Source organism: Oncorhynchus masou, chromosome 21, assembly GCF_036934945.1.
Source record: "Oncorhynchus masou masou isolate Uvic2021 chromosome 21, UVic_Omas_1.1, whole genome shotgun sequence".
NCBI classification, from domain to species: domain Eukaryota; kingdom Metazoa; phylum Chordata; class Actinopteri; order Salmoniformes; family Salmonidae; genus Oncorhynchus; species Oncorhynchus masou.
The window spans coordinates 33,395,016-33,410,076 of record NC_088232.1 but is presented as its reverse complement, the minus strand read 5'-3'; the positions used below and the strand labels follow the sequence as shown (position 1 = coordinate 33,410,076).

The window sequence follows — 15,061 nt, the reverse complement described above, 5'->3', positions numbered from 1 at the left end:
TCCGTCCCCTTCATCGGTCATCCATTGCTGCCAGGTTTTGCTGCCAAAGTCCAAATTGGCTATATTGTAAAAATGTAAGAAAAATAAATTGAGCTTTTTGGTTTTAAGGTTAGCAGTGTGGTTAAGGTTGATTTTAATTAAAATCACATTTTAAGAAGATAAATTGTAGAAATAGGCAAGGCTTATGACTTTGTGGCTGTGGTAATTAGAGAAGACCCTGCTGCCATGTGTTCAATGTTTCCCCTGGGCATCATTTGCACCTTACAGGACACTGGGTAGCAGTATGCCCATAGTTGAGGAAATAGTGTCCTCTAGTGGTTTGTACAGTGATCTGCATAAACAGAAGAGGGTCAGAAAATGTTCCCATTTTGCCATTATTTACAGTAAAAAACGAGGCCTATACCAACTTGATTCTATGACCATGTTGAAACAAGGATAGTATCAGAAAATGTTGCTGATGGGCTTTTCTGTATGCTAAAAAAAAAGAAGAGTAGGCTGCCACTGATTAGATGACACGTAAAAAGTTACCAGATAAGATATTTTTATCTAAAATTGTGCCTCTTTGATAGAACCAACTTTATCAACATTTGAGAATAACCATCTTCAATGTTTGTAATGAGGAATGATGCAACATGTTAGCAACTATGATGAAAGATGGCCTCAGTGAAGTGCAGTAATACCAGTTATCCTGTGAGGGAGCTAGAGACTCAGCCAGGGCATCTCAGGCTACTTATGTCCAAAATAATCCTTGGCCTGCTGTCACTCAGAACTGGAACCTCCTTCCGCTAGTGTTTTAACATGGTCACCATTCTGTAAAAATACATCTGCTTACCTTTGCAAAGCCTGTCTTAACGTAGACGTGTTCCTGAGTATTATCATTCAGAAGGCTTTGGGAGCCTTAACGTAAGCCTCACTCTCACAGTAGAAGTGATTTTGATAGATATCGGCAATAGACATTTAATAACCTTTACACGTGATTATCAGTTGACTCATACTGTTGTAGAATTTCTCATGTATATTTCCCTGGCAGGGGAAACACCTAAAATAACGAGGTTCACCCAGTGTGATGCTTTAAAAAAACTAAAAAGTATGGTGAGTCCCTACACAGAACTGAAACAAAACAAAGACAAGCAACATTTGTTTTTAAACAAATTGTTTATTTTTGTAAGTAGGTATTGGGAGCATCAGTGCGAGCTATGACCTGTGTACAGGGTTAGGAGACAAAATGCACTGAACAGGCCCTTAGGTGAACAACAGAACCCCTCCCAAATGTTCAAGGAGGAAGGTTGGTGTCAGGCAGGTACATTACAGCTGTTCCAGAGCATGGTCTATCTACTTACTGTCAGCACAGACTGGGCACTGTGGGAGGAATACTACTGTGAGACACCCCTCCTTTACCCTGCTACTCGTTGCTAATTGGAAGTTACAAACAACGCCATTGAATGACCACCTGTTATGGTCTCACATCTGTCCGACTGCTTCTGGCTTCATACTACCAAGGTCATGTTTTTACCCTCCACAGAGCATAACTCACATCTGGAGGGGGAACCTCTGCAGTCCACCAACAAGAAAGAGGACAGGACACCACATCTGTAGTGTTCCTGTGTGCATAGTAGACATGTGACTATGTTATTTGGCTTCTCAGTGTAGCTGAAAAGAATAACTTGTGACCATCTCTTCAAACTTGTTGATTCATTATGCAACTTGTAGAAAGCCATGGTAAGAACATTGCTAACATGTCATTATCATGATGCTCACTATCATAACCATGAAGCTAAGATGGTCATTTGTATATAGTGTTGAGCTTCACTCTACATATGGGCAGAGTCAAACTAGCCAGAATCTAAGAACAGTCCACATATTTGTTTCTAATTCTTCATTTTCAACTTATTTCCACCTTGTTGTCCAACTTTAAAGTCTGATTTTATCGACACAAGTATTTGACCAACTTGATCCATCTCCACAATTTTATTTGCTAAATTGGGCATTGCACATGATAATATCCTTGTGAGATTGAGTATACTCAAACAGCTTTGGCTGTCATCCAGAACAGTTTTTTAATTCTACAATAGCAGTTTGGTTTTTAGTTTGTTAACAATAACACTTTGGGCTGCAGGAAGCATCACAGAGAAAACTCTTTTTATATTTGGTAATTGGTATGATCCATGCTGCAGTGACTGTGCCCAGGTTTGGAAGTGTACAAATTATTGGATAAAACCCAGCATTAGATAAAGCTACAAATTCAAAAGTGCACATTGAAAACAGTATTGGAGTGTGGGACAAGTCCAAAGACAGCTCGCAGGTGAGAGTGGGTGTGTGACTGAGTTACACTTCAAAAAGCTAATAACTTGCACTGGAGATGAAGGCCTTACTGATATGAGACACCCTGGTTTTACAGTACATTTAAAAAAACCTAGTCATTCAGTAAAACAATGGCATAATTAAGGCTAAAGCACCAATGGTGAGGACAATATGTATTTAAATACATTCATTGTCATGGCCCACAAGGTTGAAGCCAGCGGCCTGTTGTTGGTAACGTCATAAAAAAGGGACTTATGTCTCAGTATGAGCCAGTGTTGGCACATTCAAACACACCTGCGTGATCCAGCCCACATGCACCCAACAGTTACAATAGAGAAAAATATATTAACATTTTCATTAGAAAACTGTACAAGGGCCTCAGCGTAGTAAAATACTTCTTAAGAATAAAAAAGGTGGAAAATAATCCATATGGGTTACATTTCTTTATAGTATGCACAATTATCTCCCTCCCTTAACAATTATTATAATTTTGTTTTATCTAGTAAAAATATTCCCAGAGTATTACTGGGAGCCCCAGGCACTGGAATACATCTCTGTACAAGAGGAGAGAAAAACGTGTTTCCTTTAAAGATCTGTTCCCTGAATTCATGAGCAGAGTTCAGCTCACCTCTGGAAAGGCTAAATGTTCTGGATAGCTTTGCAGATCGGATCAGGGCTGAGGAGCCAATGGGGAGCACTTAACTAGTCATTTATGAACCTCGCTGGCTCGCTCGTCCTCCCAGACAACAGTCCAGCTGTCTTGGCTCTGTGAAAATCATGCACCTCAGAATCAGACCGTGAACCCCCACCCAATCTGCTCTTTGTAATCCGTTTGGAGTTTATGATCGATAACATGGGGACAAAATGTACTCCAGCCACCCGTTCTGTAGCCCTTTTACTTGAACTGAGCAGTCATTTTAGCGTGCACAGTCCAGAGAGTTAGCTCAGTTGAAAGCTGATGGCTGGCAGCTGAAAAGTATTTGGATTTCTGTGGTTGTGCCTTAGGTCCACTGTGCTCCACATCTCTGTGTACACCACGCCACGGTGGCCATCCAGAGGACCAGAAGCACAAACCAAACACTGATGGACCACTGCCTTCAGGCCAATCGCCACTGAAATTTGGAACACACTTGTAGTACACCATCAGCTTTGGGATCTTTACAGTCCGGTGAAGAAAAAAAACTTAAGAGCACTAAATAGTCTGAACAGTTTCACAGCATGTTGGCCCTCCTGCTTCATCCCTTCCCCCAGCCCAAGGTCCCTCAGCTTAGTCGATGGGGCCCTGGAAGATGAGCTTGGCATAGCCCTGAGTGAGGCTGAGCTGGGTGGCACAGAATGGGCATGCGGCGTGGAAAGCGTGGGTACCATGGGGCAGAGGGATCTCGGCCCAGTACTTTGCCGACTTCTCCGAGCACACGTGTCCGCACGGCACAAAAGCATGTGTGGGGGCGCCCACGTCCACGTAGAAGGCGGGCTCACAGCCCAGCCACAGCGGCACGTAGGGGCCCACGGTCCGGCACATGGGGCACTCCCGCTGGGCATTGGGCTCCTGCTCCGAGCGATGGCCCCAGTTGTGGTAGCCGTGCACATGGCCACAGGCCAGGTAGACCCAGGGCTGCTTGTCCTCCAGGGAGGAGAGGGCGCGGCTGCGCTGCATGCTGGGGAAGGCCAGGGTGTTGAGGCCCACAGGGCACTGGGGCCGTGCTGCGTTGATTTCCTGCCGCAGGGCCTCCAGGTGCTTCTGGGTAGGCGTGTGGAAGAGGCCGTCAGCTGTGCGCCACAGCAGGGTGGCTCCACACAGGTCTACCAAGGATCCGTCCTGCAGCACGTTGCTCTCACACTCCACCTGCAGGGGGCAACACAGCACACACACAGCTCTAAACAGTGTACAAAACACTAGGAACGCTTGCTCCCTCCATGACAGACTGAACAGGTGAAAAGTATGACCCCTTCTTGATGTCACCAGTTAAATCCACTTCAATAAGTGTAGATGAAGGGGAGGAGAGAGGTTAAAGAAGGACTTTTAAGCCTTGAGACAAGGATTGTGTATGTGTGCCATTCAGAGGGTAAATAGTCAAGAAAATATTTAAGTGCCTTTGAAAGGGGTATGGTAGTAGGTGCCTGGCATACCGGTTTGAGTGTGTATTACAAGAACCGCAACGCTGCTGGGTTTTTCACGCTCAACAGTTTCCCATGTGTATCAAGAATGGTCCACCACCCAAAGGACATCCAGCAAACTTGACAACTGTGGGAAGCATTGGAGTCAACATGGGCCAGCATTCCTGTTGAACGCTTTTGACATTTTTTTTTTTTTTGTATAATACATTAATTTGTGGCTTTTGACATCTTGTAGAATCCATGTCCCGGCAAATTTAGGCTTTTATGAAGGCAAAAGGTGTTCCTACTGTTTTGTACATTCACTCTATTCAGTTAGGAGGGGAGAGACTGGGCTCAACACTAGGGTTTAATATATTCCCAACAATCTACCAAGTTTCAATAACAGGAATAATTTATATTTATCCCGAGAGTCCTGTGAAATACCGCAAAAATAATTGAAAGCATTTAAAACCAAGATATGGTCACAATGCAGGGTTCTCCCTAAATAAGAGGAGCGCTGCCCCATGTTATCGGCTTGGCTGCACCAATATGTAAAGATTTCAGAGCAAATTAAACTGATATTCAGTAACGATAGTTACTCTTTGATTGCCAATGACATTGTTGTGAATTTCGAAACAGGCAGTTCATATCTCCGAGCGGTATGTTCCTTAATTAATTCAGCGCATTTCAGCAGTAGGTTATATCTCCACACAGAGCACACCCGGAGTATAGCTTGGTCAAATCATACAAACTTTGTCACAGCAGTCTAACAAAAGTCAAATGACCCAAGTTGCTAAATTTGCTAGATAACATCCTTCAACGAATGACAGAATATCTCCTATATTTGTCAAAATCGAGTTGATTATACAGATAGCAGATCAGCTCATGAATAACAGGGAGATTAGTGTAAATAGTAAGTTATCTTAAGAGACCATAAAAAAAAATCCATATCTACGTTTGTTCACACATTCTCTACCGAAGATCTCATATGGACAGCAAGTACAAGACAACGCTGAGTAGTGGGGGACATGCTATAGGGGTATTTTGACATGCATAGGCCATGCTTTGATAATGCAACCTATGAATCACAGAATAAAGTTACGAATTTTCACGCGACACAGGAGTCAGGACTTTGGGTTTCAGTGGGATTGGAACTGGACAGCAAAACAGACTCGGCTCAGGGACAGAATTATAATTCTTCCTCATGCCTCATGTGTGATAGAGATACATATGTAGTGAATTGTGCATAGGCCTACAAAATGTGTGACTATCTGAAGAATCACGTCATCAGCTCAAAGAGGCAAAAGTTATGTTATAGGTTATAACCTGCTGTAGGGTTTATTAACGGTCGCATGTGCAGTCCGACAGTGTCAATTATGCATGTACTTTGAATTTATGGGGACATTGTGTGAAGTAAATGCGCTAGGCTAAAAGCTTCCATGCGACAACCCGTTTGGATAATGTGCTATTGTATTTTTTGCTAATCTGTTGCTGCACATGTTTATTTTGTGGAATTGCATTAGTGCAACATTGTAGGATAATTTCCCAGGTCCTGTCATTTTATTTTCCTGGGAAATGTGAAGAATGATCCCGGGAAAGTCCAGGGATCCCAGTAACCCATGGGTGAGAGCACTAAGTATAGGGAAACTAAGTTAAGAGAATGCTACCTAAAACATCTGCTTCCTAAATAAAAGTTGTATAGTGATCAATTTGGTTTCAGTATAATTGGGTATGGAATTTTATTTGTAAAGATGTAACAGTTATGATGTTGAATGGCCTGATGTTTGTTAATGGTTCATTCCTTGACCTAAATGACTGAACAGATTTGGTGAGTGTAATGGTGGAGCATCATCAGTGCTACTGACCAGTTTGCCGCGGGTCTGAGCAGAGCGGGTCTCTCTAAGGGTGTAAACATCCCCACACACAGAGATCTCCCTCCATACACCCGGCTTGGACTCCTCCGTGAAACCACCCCTGGGGTGCATCACCAGCACGCCATTGGTCGTCAGCCCGTCCATGTGACCATCCGGGTTCTTCCACTTGGCGGCTTTTTCCTGAGGATAAAACAGGAGGAAAGTCAGACACACAAACACACTGTAGTGAACATACATAACACTGGTGCTAGTATACATTGTGTGCTAATCTAGTTTACTCTGCTTGAAATGCTAGGCATGCATATGCAAACCAGGCTTTGAATCTTAGCAGGAAAACAAGAGGAGAACGAAAAAAACATGCTAGTGTTCATTGTCATAAAATAGATACTGTAGCAAGAACATTAAAATATATATATTTTGTTTCACTGGATAGGTGCAGTGAAATGTGTTGTTTTACATTAGAAACATTTGTATCTGAATTCCAGTCAACCCTGCAGACCTTCTATCCCTGGGATAGTGCCCTCTGAGCCCAGTCTTACCCCCAGGAAGATGTTCTTGGAGGAGTCAAAGCCAGCAGCGTAGATGCGTGCGGTGTAGGGCAGGACCCGCTCACAGACGACACGGCAGGCAAAGCGAGAGATGGTGCTCTGGGTGATGGGCGTCTCTTCTCCCTCCTGACTCCCAGACACCGTGTCCGTCACCACAAAGTCTATGGGGCTTTCTGTGGAGCGGCCAATCTGCAGGACAACAGAATCCGCCCAGGTTAGAACAGACAAGTGCACCATTCATATTTGAACAGCCATTTGTAAAACAGTTGTTTAGAAAGTGTTTGTTTTTAGGGAATGGCAGATACCATTTTTTTTAGAGCCAATGTAGATTTGTGGGGGTCAAGAAGGCCAGTGGCTGATATTTTATGCTGATACTCAATATCACAATTGAAAATGTTGATGACAACATTTTCCAGAGACAGCAGTGTGTGCATTAATGCAGCAATTTCTTTATCAAAACAATACATTTGACTATGTTTTCACCAATATAACTACATAACGGCCATGTGTTAAAAAAAGGCACATCTCTTGATACCCTGGGTAAATGAAGACAGAATAGGCATATTCAATAAGAGTGTGTGCATGCATTGAGTTATCTAGCTTGTTTTGGCTGATCAGTAGAGTCTATGGTGCTATAGATGACTGTGACTTCCATTTGGGACTTATATTAGCCCAGAGATCAACAACATTTGCATAGAAGCATCACTCCCGCATGTAAGGACATCATATAGGCACTGCTGTTAGTTTGAGAATATAAAATAACATATATTCAATGTAAACGGGTCCAACGTAATGTCGTAATTTGTGATCACAGATGCTAATCCGTGAATTTTTTCCCCAACTGCCAGGACACATCTCTAAACAACTCCGCTGCCAAAATGAAATTCGATATTACTCAATTGGCTCGTTCAGCGGAAAAGAAATGAGCGGGTTGTAATTTGATCCTACTGCTACGATTGGCTAGAGCGAGGCTATAACTCTGCTCCCGTTCCCATGTCTCTCCATTGCTCATATCACTTGGTGCTGTTGACTGAAGCTATGAGATAACATTTAAAACACTAAAATATTTTCTCTATTACGACAATGATCTAATTCGACTAGCAACTGTTAATTTATGGCTGCGATTGCGGTTGGTCAAATCAGCACACCAATAAATAGCTAACATTACACTACAAATCAGATGGCTCGTTGACAAAAATGATGCATGTTCAAAATGATAACCAGCTAACGTTTGCTAGCTAAGTTGGCCATTAAGCGCCTATCTGATATCTTTGCAGCATATTTATCCCGCTAACTAGCATTATAGCTAATATAGCTAGCTAAAACCACAGATGAAAGGGTTAGTTATCGTAATCTTTGCTAAAAGGTCACATACCCATCTGCTTAGTTAGCGGGCTTATTGCAAGAAAAATGTAATGAATATTCAGGTGGTTTATGCCTACTAGTTGACGATCCTTGCCATCATCTTACTCTACATATACAAAATATGATGCATTTATGAGTTGTGCAACTGCCAAATACTAATTAATGTCAAATGATTATTTGAGGCCGGGAGCATTTAATATCCAATGTTTATTTGCATTACTTATTTTAAAAATCTCCATGAAAAGGCTGCAAAAGTACATAGCCTCTCATTCATTTTCAAAGACAAGTAGGCATATCAGATATAAAATATTTTTACACTGGCAAAATTGGGAAGTGGAATAATAAAATAATTGTGCTGACAAGCACACTAATTACCATACATTTTAACCCATTGTTAAGAATGAGAATTATTCCACTGATCAGACTAAATAAGTAAATAGATCATACAAACCTGCCCCTACACCCTAACCAAATTATTTGTATATTTATTTTCCCAGCTCTTGAATCAAACTTACACTTATTGGTTAATAATCGGTTTGACAAAATTATTTTCATACTTACATGTCAGGTCACCCTACCAAACTTCCCTGCTAAAACATACTGTAGGTCTGTCTGCTGCCTTGTCGTTGTAACAGCCTAAATGCCAATCACCAAACAGGGGACTAATGCAAGTGTGGAGTAAATTGACTAGTATATGCTGTTGATAGTAAGTAACAGCAACCACATATTATGGAAATTGTTCATAAAAACAACCCTACCATGCTGCTCTTTTTACAGTTTTATAAACTCAGCGGAGAATGTTACCTTGCTATTGAGCTCTACTCTAATCTTGAGGGGCGTTTCTATAAAAACGCTCATCCAATCCCCTTGATCCCTTACAACTATCAATCATATGTTTAAATGTGGTGTGGTTCACAGTGCTGTGGCAGGACAATGGAGGTTCTGTGATGTTAATTTTTAGGCGCAGATGCTCAGATTTGAAAACGATTTGGAACACAGTTGAAAAGTTAACGCACCGACTATAGAATAGACTAATTAGAAAAATAAAAGCAGTACTTTTCAATGTGTGAGATATAAAGAGATGTGGCGTGTGAGCTTGAGAAGAGGTTCAAATGGGCCAATGTGTGAGAGAGTTGGCAGCAATGCTTATTATTAGTATATTAACTAAACTAATATTTGCAACAGGAGTTACATTTTGGTCACTGCCAATTCGTCCATTTCTCAATAGTGCACCTTTCAGTTGGAGAATGAGCTAGCTTGCTGTTGCTGATTTTCCCAGCTAGACATTCCGAGTGGCGGCTGGCATAGCAGCAGCTTTGCTATGTAGAGAGACTTTCGGAAAAGCCGATAGAGAAGGGCTGAGACACTACAAAAGGCCAATATCGGCCCGATCGTTGTCTATGGTCAACGTCCCCAATCATGGGCAATTTCCTTCATAAATAGTAAATTAAACAATCGGCTAAGACGCTGCCACCACTAATGATCGCAAATTCCCACAACCAGAAAATAATGGTATGAAAGAATCTCATTGAATGGTCCAAAGACAGGAATGAACAGTGACTGTTAATGTATCAATATAAAAAAGGCCTCCATCAGCTAGCTAAATACACCCATTTGTTATTTTATCAAATCAAGGTCACAAACCAATAGAATTTGTATGAATTGTAATACAAAAAGATACTGATTAAATAAGTATATAAATTTCAGCTTCACACAGAAAAGTCAATGCTTTTCCATCTCATTTCCATAATAATTTTGTTGGTATTTATCATCTCTCTGCTGGTTATGGCTTTCTGTTTACTTAGTGCCATTTGCAGAAACATGAACACAATAAAGGGTTGAATGTGAAGGTGGTGTCTGGAGCAGTCTCAATTCCTCTGGTGGGAGTAGAGCGGTCTGTGCTCTGGATTTAGATTAATGCTAGGGGGGTAACAGAACATGTCTTCACTTGACGGAAGGAGAGCGGAGAGGGACTAAGAGAGAGACTGAATGCTATAGAAACACTGCCATGTAGCAAAAAAATCCATGAGGCAGATTAGCACTTCATAAAAAAATTCTACAAAACAGACCGCAGTTGATTGTTGAAATGCAATATCAATGTCTTATTACTAAGCAGATTGTCTTGTAAACTTATGGTTCGAGTGTTAAGAAAATTACACCGATTTTTAGGACTGATGGATAATATACATACGGCAGGGTCATCTGCTAAGCTTAGACCAACAGAGTATCTGGGATGTTGAAACGGGCGGACTTACCTGAAACATGTCTGTGTCTTTGTCATGGCAGTACTCTACCACTACTGTCTGGTTCCTGGACAGAGTGTAGGAAATACTGTGCTGCACTTTGCAGTTCACCGCCTGCAACAGCAGAGGAAGCACATCAGAAGAGGCCTTCTATACCATGCAATGGACTGATAATGACAGTTCTTACACTGAAAGGGTTAATAGGATATTAGAAGTCAAATATAAATGACATTGTATGAGCTCATTAATAATGATATCATAAATCTACTGAAACAAAGGGCTTCTTAAGTACTATAGGGTGATGAAATCAGGGAAGCAGCTAACCCTAAAGAGCTTGCCGTCACCTATACAGTTAACACAAGTAAATAGTTATTTTAGCAGTAACGTTACGTCTTCCAGCATAATTTTGGAGAAGCGTTCGAGTTAAGGACGCGTAAAATGACTACCATGTTTAGAATGGTATGTCCGTAAAAATCGGTAGACTGTTCTGATTAAGAGATCCTTGTTTGTGTCGCAGAGCCCAATAAATAATTTAAGGAAATTGTTAAGATGCTACCACCCCCCTACAAATCAAAATGTAACATGGATGTCAATGTTCGTGTGCACACGTCCAGTATACTTCTTGTCTGCGGCAGGTGTGAAACAGGTGTGCGTGCGAAGTGAGAAGACCACATCGAATCAATGTTTGGTTTTGTTTGGGAGGGGGGTGGTAGCATCTAACAATTGGATGTATTTATTTTCTTGGGCACTGCTCGCCGATGCAAACAACAACCTGAACTGTCTTCCGATTACGGAGATCCATTCGGACATGGGAAAAGAGTCACCAAACATGCAGACATATTCAGCTAGCGGGATACACGCTGCACTGGCAAGATAGAACAGCACACTCCGGTAAGACGAGGGGGGGTGGTCTGTACATATTTGTAAACAGATGGTGCATGAAATCTAAGGAAGTCTCTAGATTTTGCTCACCTGAAGGAGAGTATATTGTGATAAATTGCAGGCCACACTACTTGCCTAGAGAGTTTTCAGCTATACTTTTCATGGCTGTTTATTTACCACCAGACAAATGCTGGCACTAAGACTGCACTCAGTCAGCTGTATAAGGAAATAAGCAGACAAGAAACCAGTCACCTCGAGGCAGCGCTCCTAGTGGCCGGAGACTTTAATGCAGGGAAACTTAAATCAGTTCAACCAAATTTTCATCAACATGTTAAATGTGCAACCAGAGAGAAAGAAATTATAGGTCACCTTTACACCACACACAGAGATGCATACAGAGCTCTCCCTCGCCCTCCATTTGGTAAATACAACCACAACTCTATCCTCCTGATTCCTGCTTACAAGCAAAAATTAAAGCTGGAACTCGGACTCGGTCTATAAAAAAAAGTGGTCAGATGAAGCAGATGCTAAACTACAGGACTGTTTTGCTATATCACAGACTGGAACATGTTCTGGGATTCTTCCGATGGCATTGAGGAGTACACCACATCAGTCACTGACTTTATCAATAAGTGCATCGAGGACGTCGTCCCCACAGTGACTGCACGTACATACCCCAACCAGAAGCCATGGATTACAGGCAACATTCGCACTGCCATATCCGTCGAGCGAATGTGGACTACAGGAAAAGGAGCACCGAGCACGCCCACATTCTCATCGATGGGGCTGTCGTGGAGCAGGTTAAGAGCTTCAAAGTCCTTGGTGTCCACATCAACAAACTAGACAGGTCCAAACACACCAAGACAGTTGTGAAGAGGGCACGACAAAGCCTATTCCCCCTCAGGAAACTGAAAAGATTTGGCATGGGTCCTGAGATCCTCAAAAAGGTTCTACAGCTGCAACATCAAGAGCATCCTGACTGGTTGCATCACTGCCTAGTACGGCAACTGCTCGGCCTCCGAGCACAAGGCACTACAGAGGGTAGTGCGAACGGCCCAGTACATCACTGGTGCAAAGCTGCCTGCCATCCAGGACCTCTACACCAGGCAGTGTCAGAGGAAGGCCCCCAAAAACTGTCCAAAACCCCAGCCACCCCAGTCATAGACTGTTCGCTCTACTACCGCATGGCAAGAGGTACCGGAGTGCCAAGTCTAGGACAAAAAGGCTTTTCAACAGCTTCTACCCCAAGCCATAAGACTCCTGAACAGGTAATCAAATGGCTACCTGAACTATTTGCATTGTGTGCCTCCCCCAACCCCTCCTTTTACGCTGCTGCTACTCTCCGTTTATCATATATGCATAGTCACTTTAACTATACATTCATGTACATACTACCTCAATTGGGCCGACCAACCAGTGCTCCCGCACAGTGGCTAACCGTGCTAGCTGCATCGTGTCCCACCCACCACCCTCTCTTTTACACTACTGCTACTCTCTGTTCATCATATATGCATAGTCACTTTAACCATATCTATATGTACACACGACCTCAATCAGCCTGACTAACTGGTGTCTGTATGTAGCCTCGCTACTTTTATAACCTCGCTACTGTATATAGCCTGTCTTTTTACTGTTTTATTTCTTTACCTACCCATTGTTCACCTAATACCTTTTTTGCACTATTGGTTAGAGCCTGTAAGTAAGCATTCAGCGCACGTGACAAATAAACTGATTTGAGAGACAGAGGTGGGCAAATGTTATAATACTAAACCAGAGTTCCACTCGGGTCTAAACTGGGCTAGGAAGTGTCTAGCGTCTACTTTGTTCTCACACCATCAGATCAGCCATGTGCCAGCAGTTCAGGATGGGAACTAATGCCTTCCGCAACCGCACCACCACTCGTGATGGGGACTCATTAGATGGTTGCACTAACCCTTCATTATATCACTGGATAAAAACATTGGAAGGAATTCCTGGAATGGGACAGTAGGGATCAGTGTTCCTGTGAAGTAACACTTCCATGACAGTGACCATAAACTGTACTCTAGGCTCAGTCAACATAGGCCAGTCAATCAGATGAAGTCGGATACAGTTGGGTCAGATACAATTCATACTCAGTCAGCCAGACCTGGGTAGAAAATACCAACTTTCCAAATAATCAAGGTAGTTGGATATAGTTTACAGAGTTAACTAAAAGTCAACTACTTTCTTTGATTTTCAAAAACAGGTCTCAGAAAATCAAATAAAAATGTGAAGGTATTTTAATGACAGTAATAAAATGGATGGCTGACAAATATTTGATGAAGAACCAAATGCTTCATCAACTACAGTTACACAACAACAGGTAATGGAATTAGTCTAAATAATATAGCCTATAATTAAATACACAAGGGACACGTCAACATTAGAGTAGAACACTTTTGCAGCTTCAGAATTACTAACAAATATATTTTCATAATGAGTGGTAAAGTAACAGTTTACAACAAGTTCTTATACATGTGTAGTAACATAGTGATTACTACAAAAACAACATTGTTACATAACTTTGTAAATTGCTTTAAAATTGCATAATAATGGTGTGATTACATACATGGAATAAGGAAAAGTGACTATTCCTCATGTACAGGAGTTGAAAACACTCAGCTCATTGGGCAATTAAAATGCAAAGTATTAATAAAAACATGCTAATAAAATGTTGCTCCAAAAGTAAATTACAGTTTTATTACACAGATACAAGAACAGTTTAATATACAGGTTGGAAATGGCAGATTTGGACTGATAAGCTCCTAAATTGGAACGCAGTGGTTGTACAGTAACATGCTATACACAACGTCAGATCTCAGGGTCTCCGTTCGCTGCCCGCACCCGCCCGCCCGACGAGCATCACTACTCTGGACGGTTCTGACTTAGAATATGTGGACAACTACAAATACCTAGGTGTCTGGCTAGACTGTAAAATCTCCAATCCAAAATTTTAAATCGGCTTCCTATTTCTCAACAAAGCCTCCTTCATTCATGCCGCCAAACATACCCTCGTAAAACTGACCATCCTATCAATCCACGACTTTGGCGATGTCATTTACAAAATAGCTTAAAATACCCTACTCAGCAAACTCGATGCAGTCTATCACAGTGCCATCCGTTTTGTCACCAAAGCCCCATATACTACCCACCACTGCGACCTGTATGCTCTAGCTGGCTGGCCCTCGCTACATATTCGTTGCCAGACCCACTGGCTCCAGGTCATCTATAAGTCTATGTTAGGTAAAGCTCCGCCTTAGCTCACTGGTCATGATAACAACACCCACACGCTCCAGCAGGTATATCTCACTGGTCATCCCCAAAACCAACACTTCCTTTGGCCGCCTTTCCTTCCAGTTCTCTGCTGCCAATGACTGGAATGAAGTGCAAAGATTGCTGAAGCTGGAGACTTCCATTTCCCTCACTAACTTTAAACATCAGCTAACCGATCGCTGCAGCTGTACATAGCCCATTTGTAAACAACCCACCCAATCTACCTACCTCATCCCCATATTGTTTTTATTTAATTTTCTGCTCTTTTGCACACCTGTATTTCTACTAGCCCATCATCATCTGCTCATCTATCACTCCAGTGTTAATTTGCTAAACTGCAATTACTACGCTATTATGGCCCATTTATTACCTTACCTCCTCACGCCATTTGCACACACTGTATATAGACTTTTTTCCTATTGTGTTATTGACTGTACGCTTGTTTATTCCATGTGTA

At 42.0% G+C, this 15,061-nt stretch overlaps 1 protein-coding gene across 1 annotated transcript in view; it reads right to left on the bottom strand.

Annotated features, from left to right (window-relative positions):
- Positions 1–1,136: 1,136 nt before the first annotated feature.
- LOC135508187 (E3 ubiquitin-protein ligase pellino homolog 2-like) overlaps positions 1,137–15,061 on the bottom strand; it is a 49,488-nt gene continuing 35,563 nt past the window's right edge. Inside the window, exons 3-6 of the mRNA XM_064928212.1 lie at positions 10,441–10,542; positions 6,812–7,009; positions 6,264–6,452; positions 1,137–4,147 (exon numbers count right to left, since the gene is read on the bottom strand). Of these exons, the coding sequence (XP_064784284.1) occupies positions 3,569–4,147; positions 6,264–6,452; positions 6,812–7,009; positions 10,441–10,542 (1,068 nt within the window). The 3' untranslated portion in view covers positions 1,137–3,568. The remainder of the gene's footprint in view (positions 4,148–6,263; positions 6,453–6,811; positions 7,010–10,440; positions 10,543–15,061) is intronic.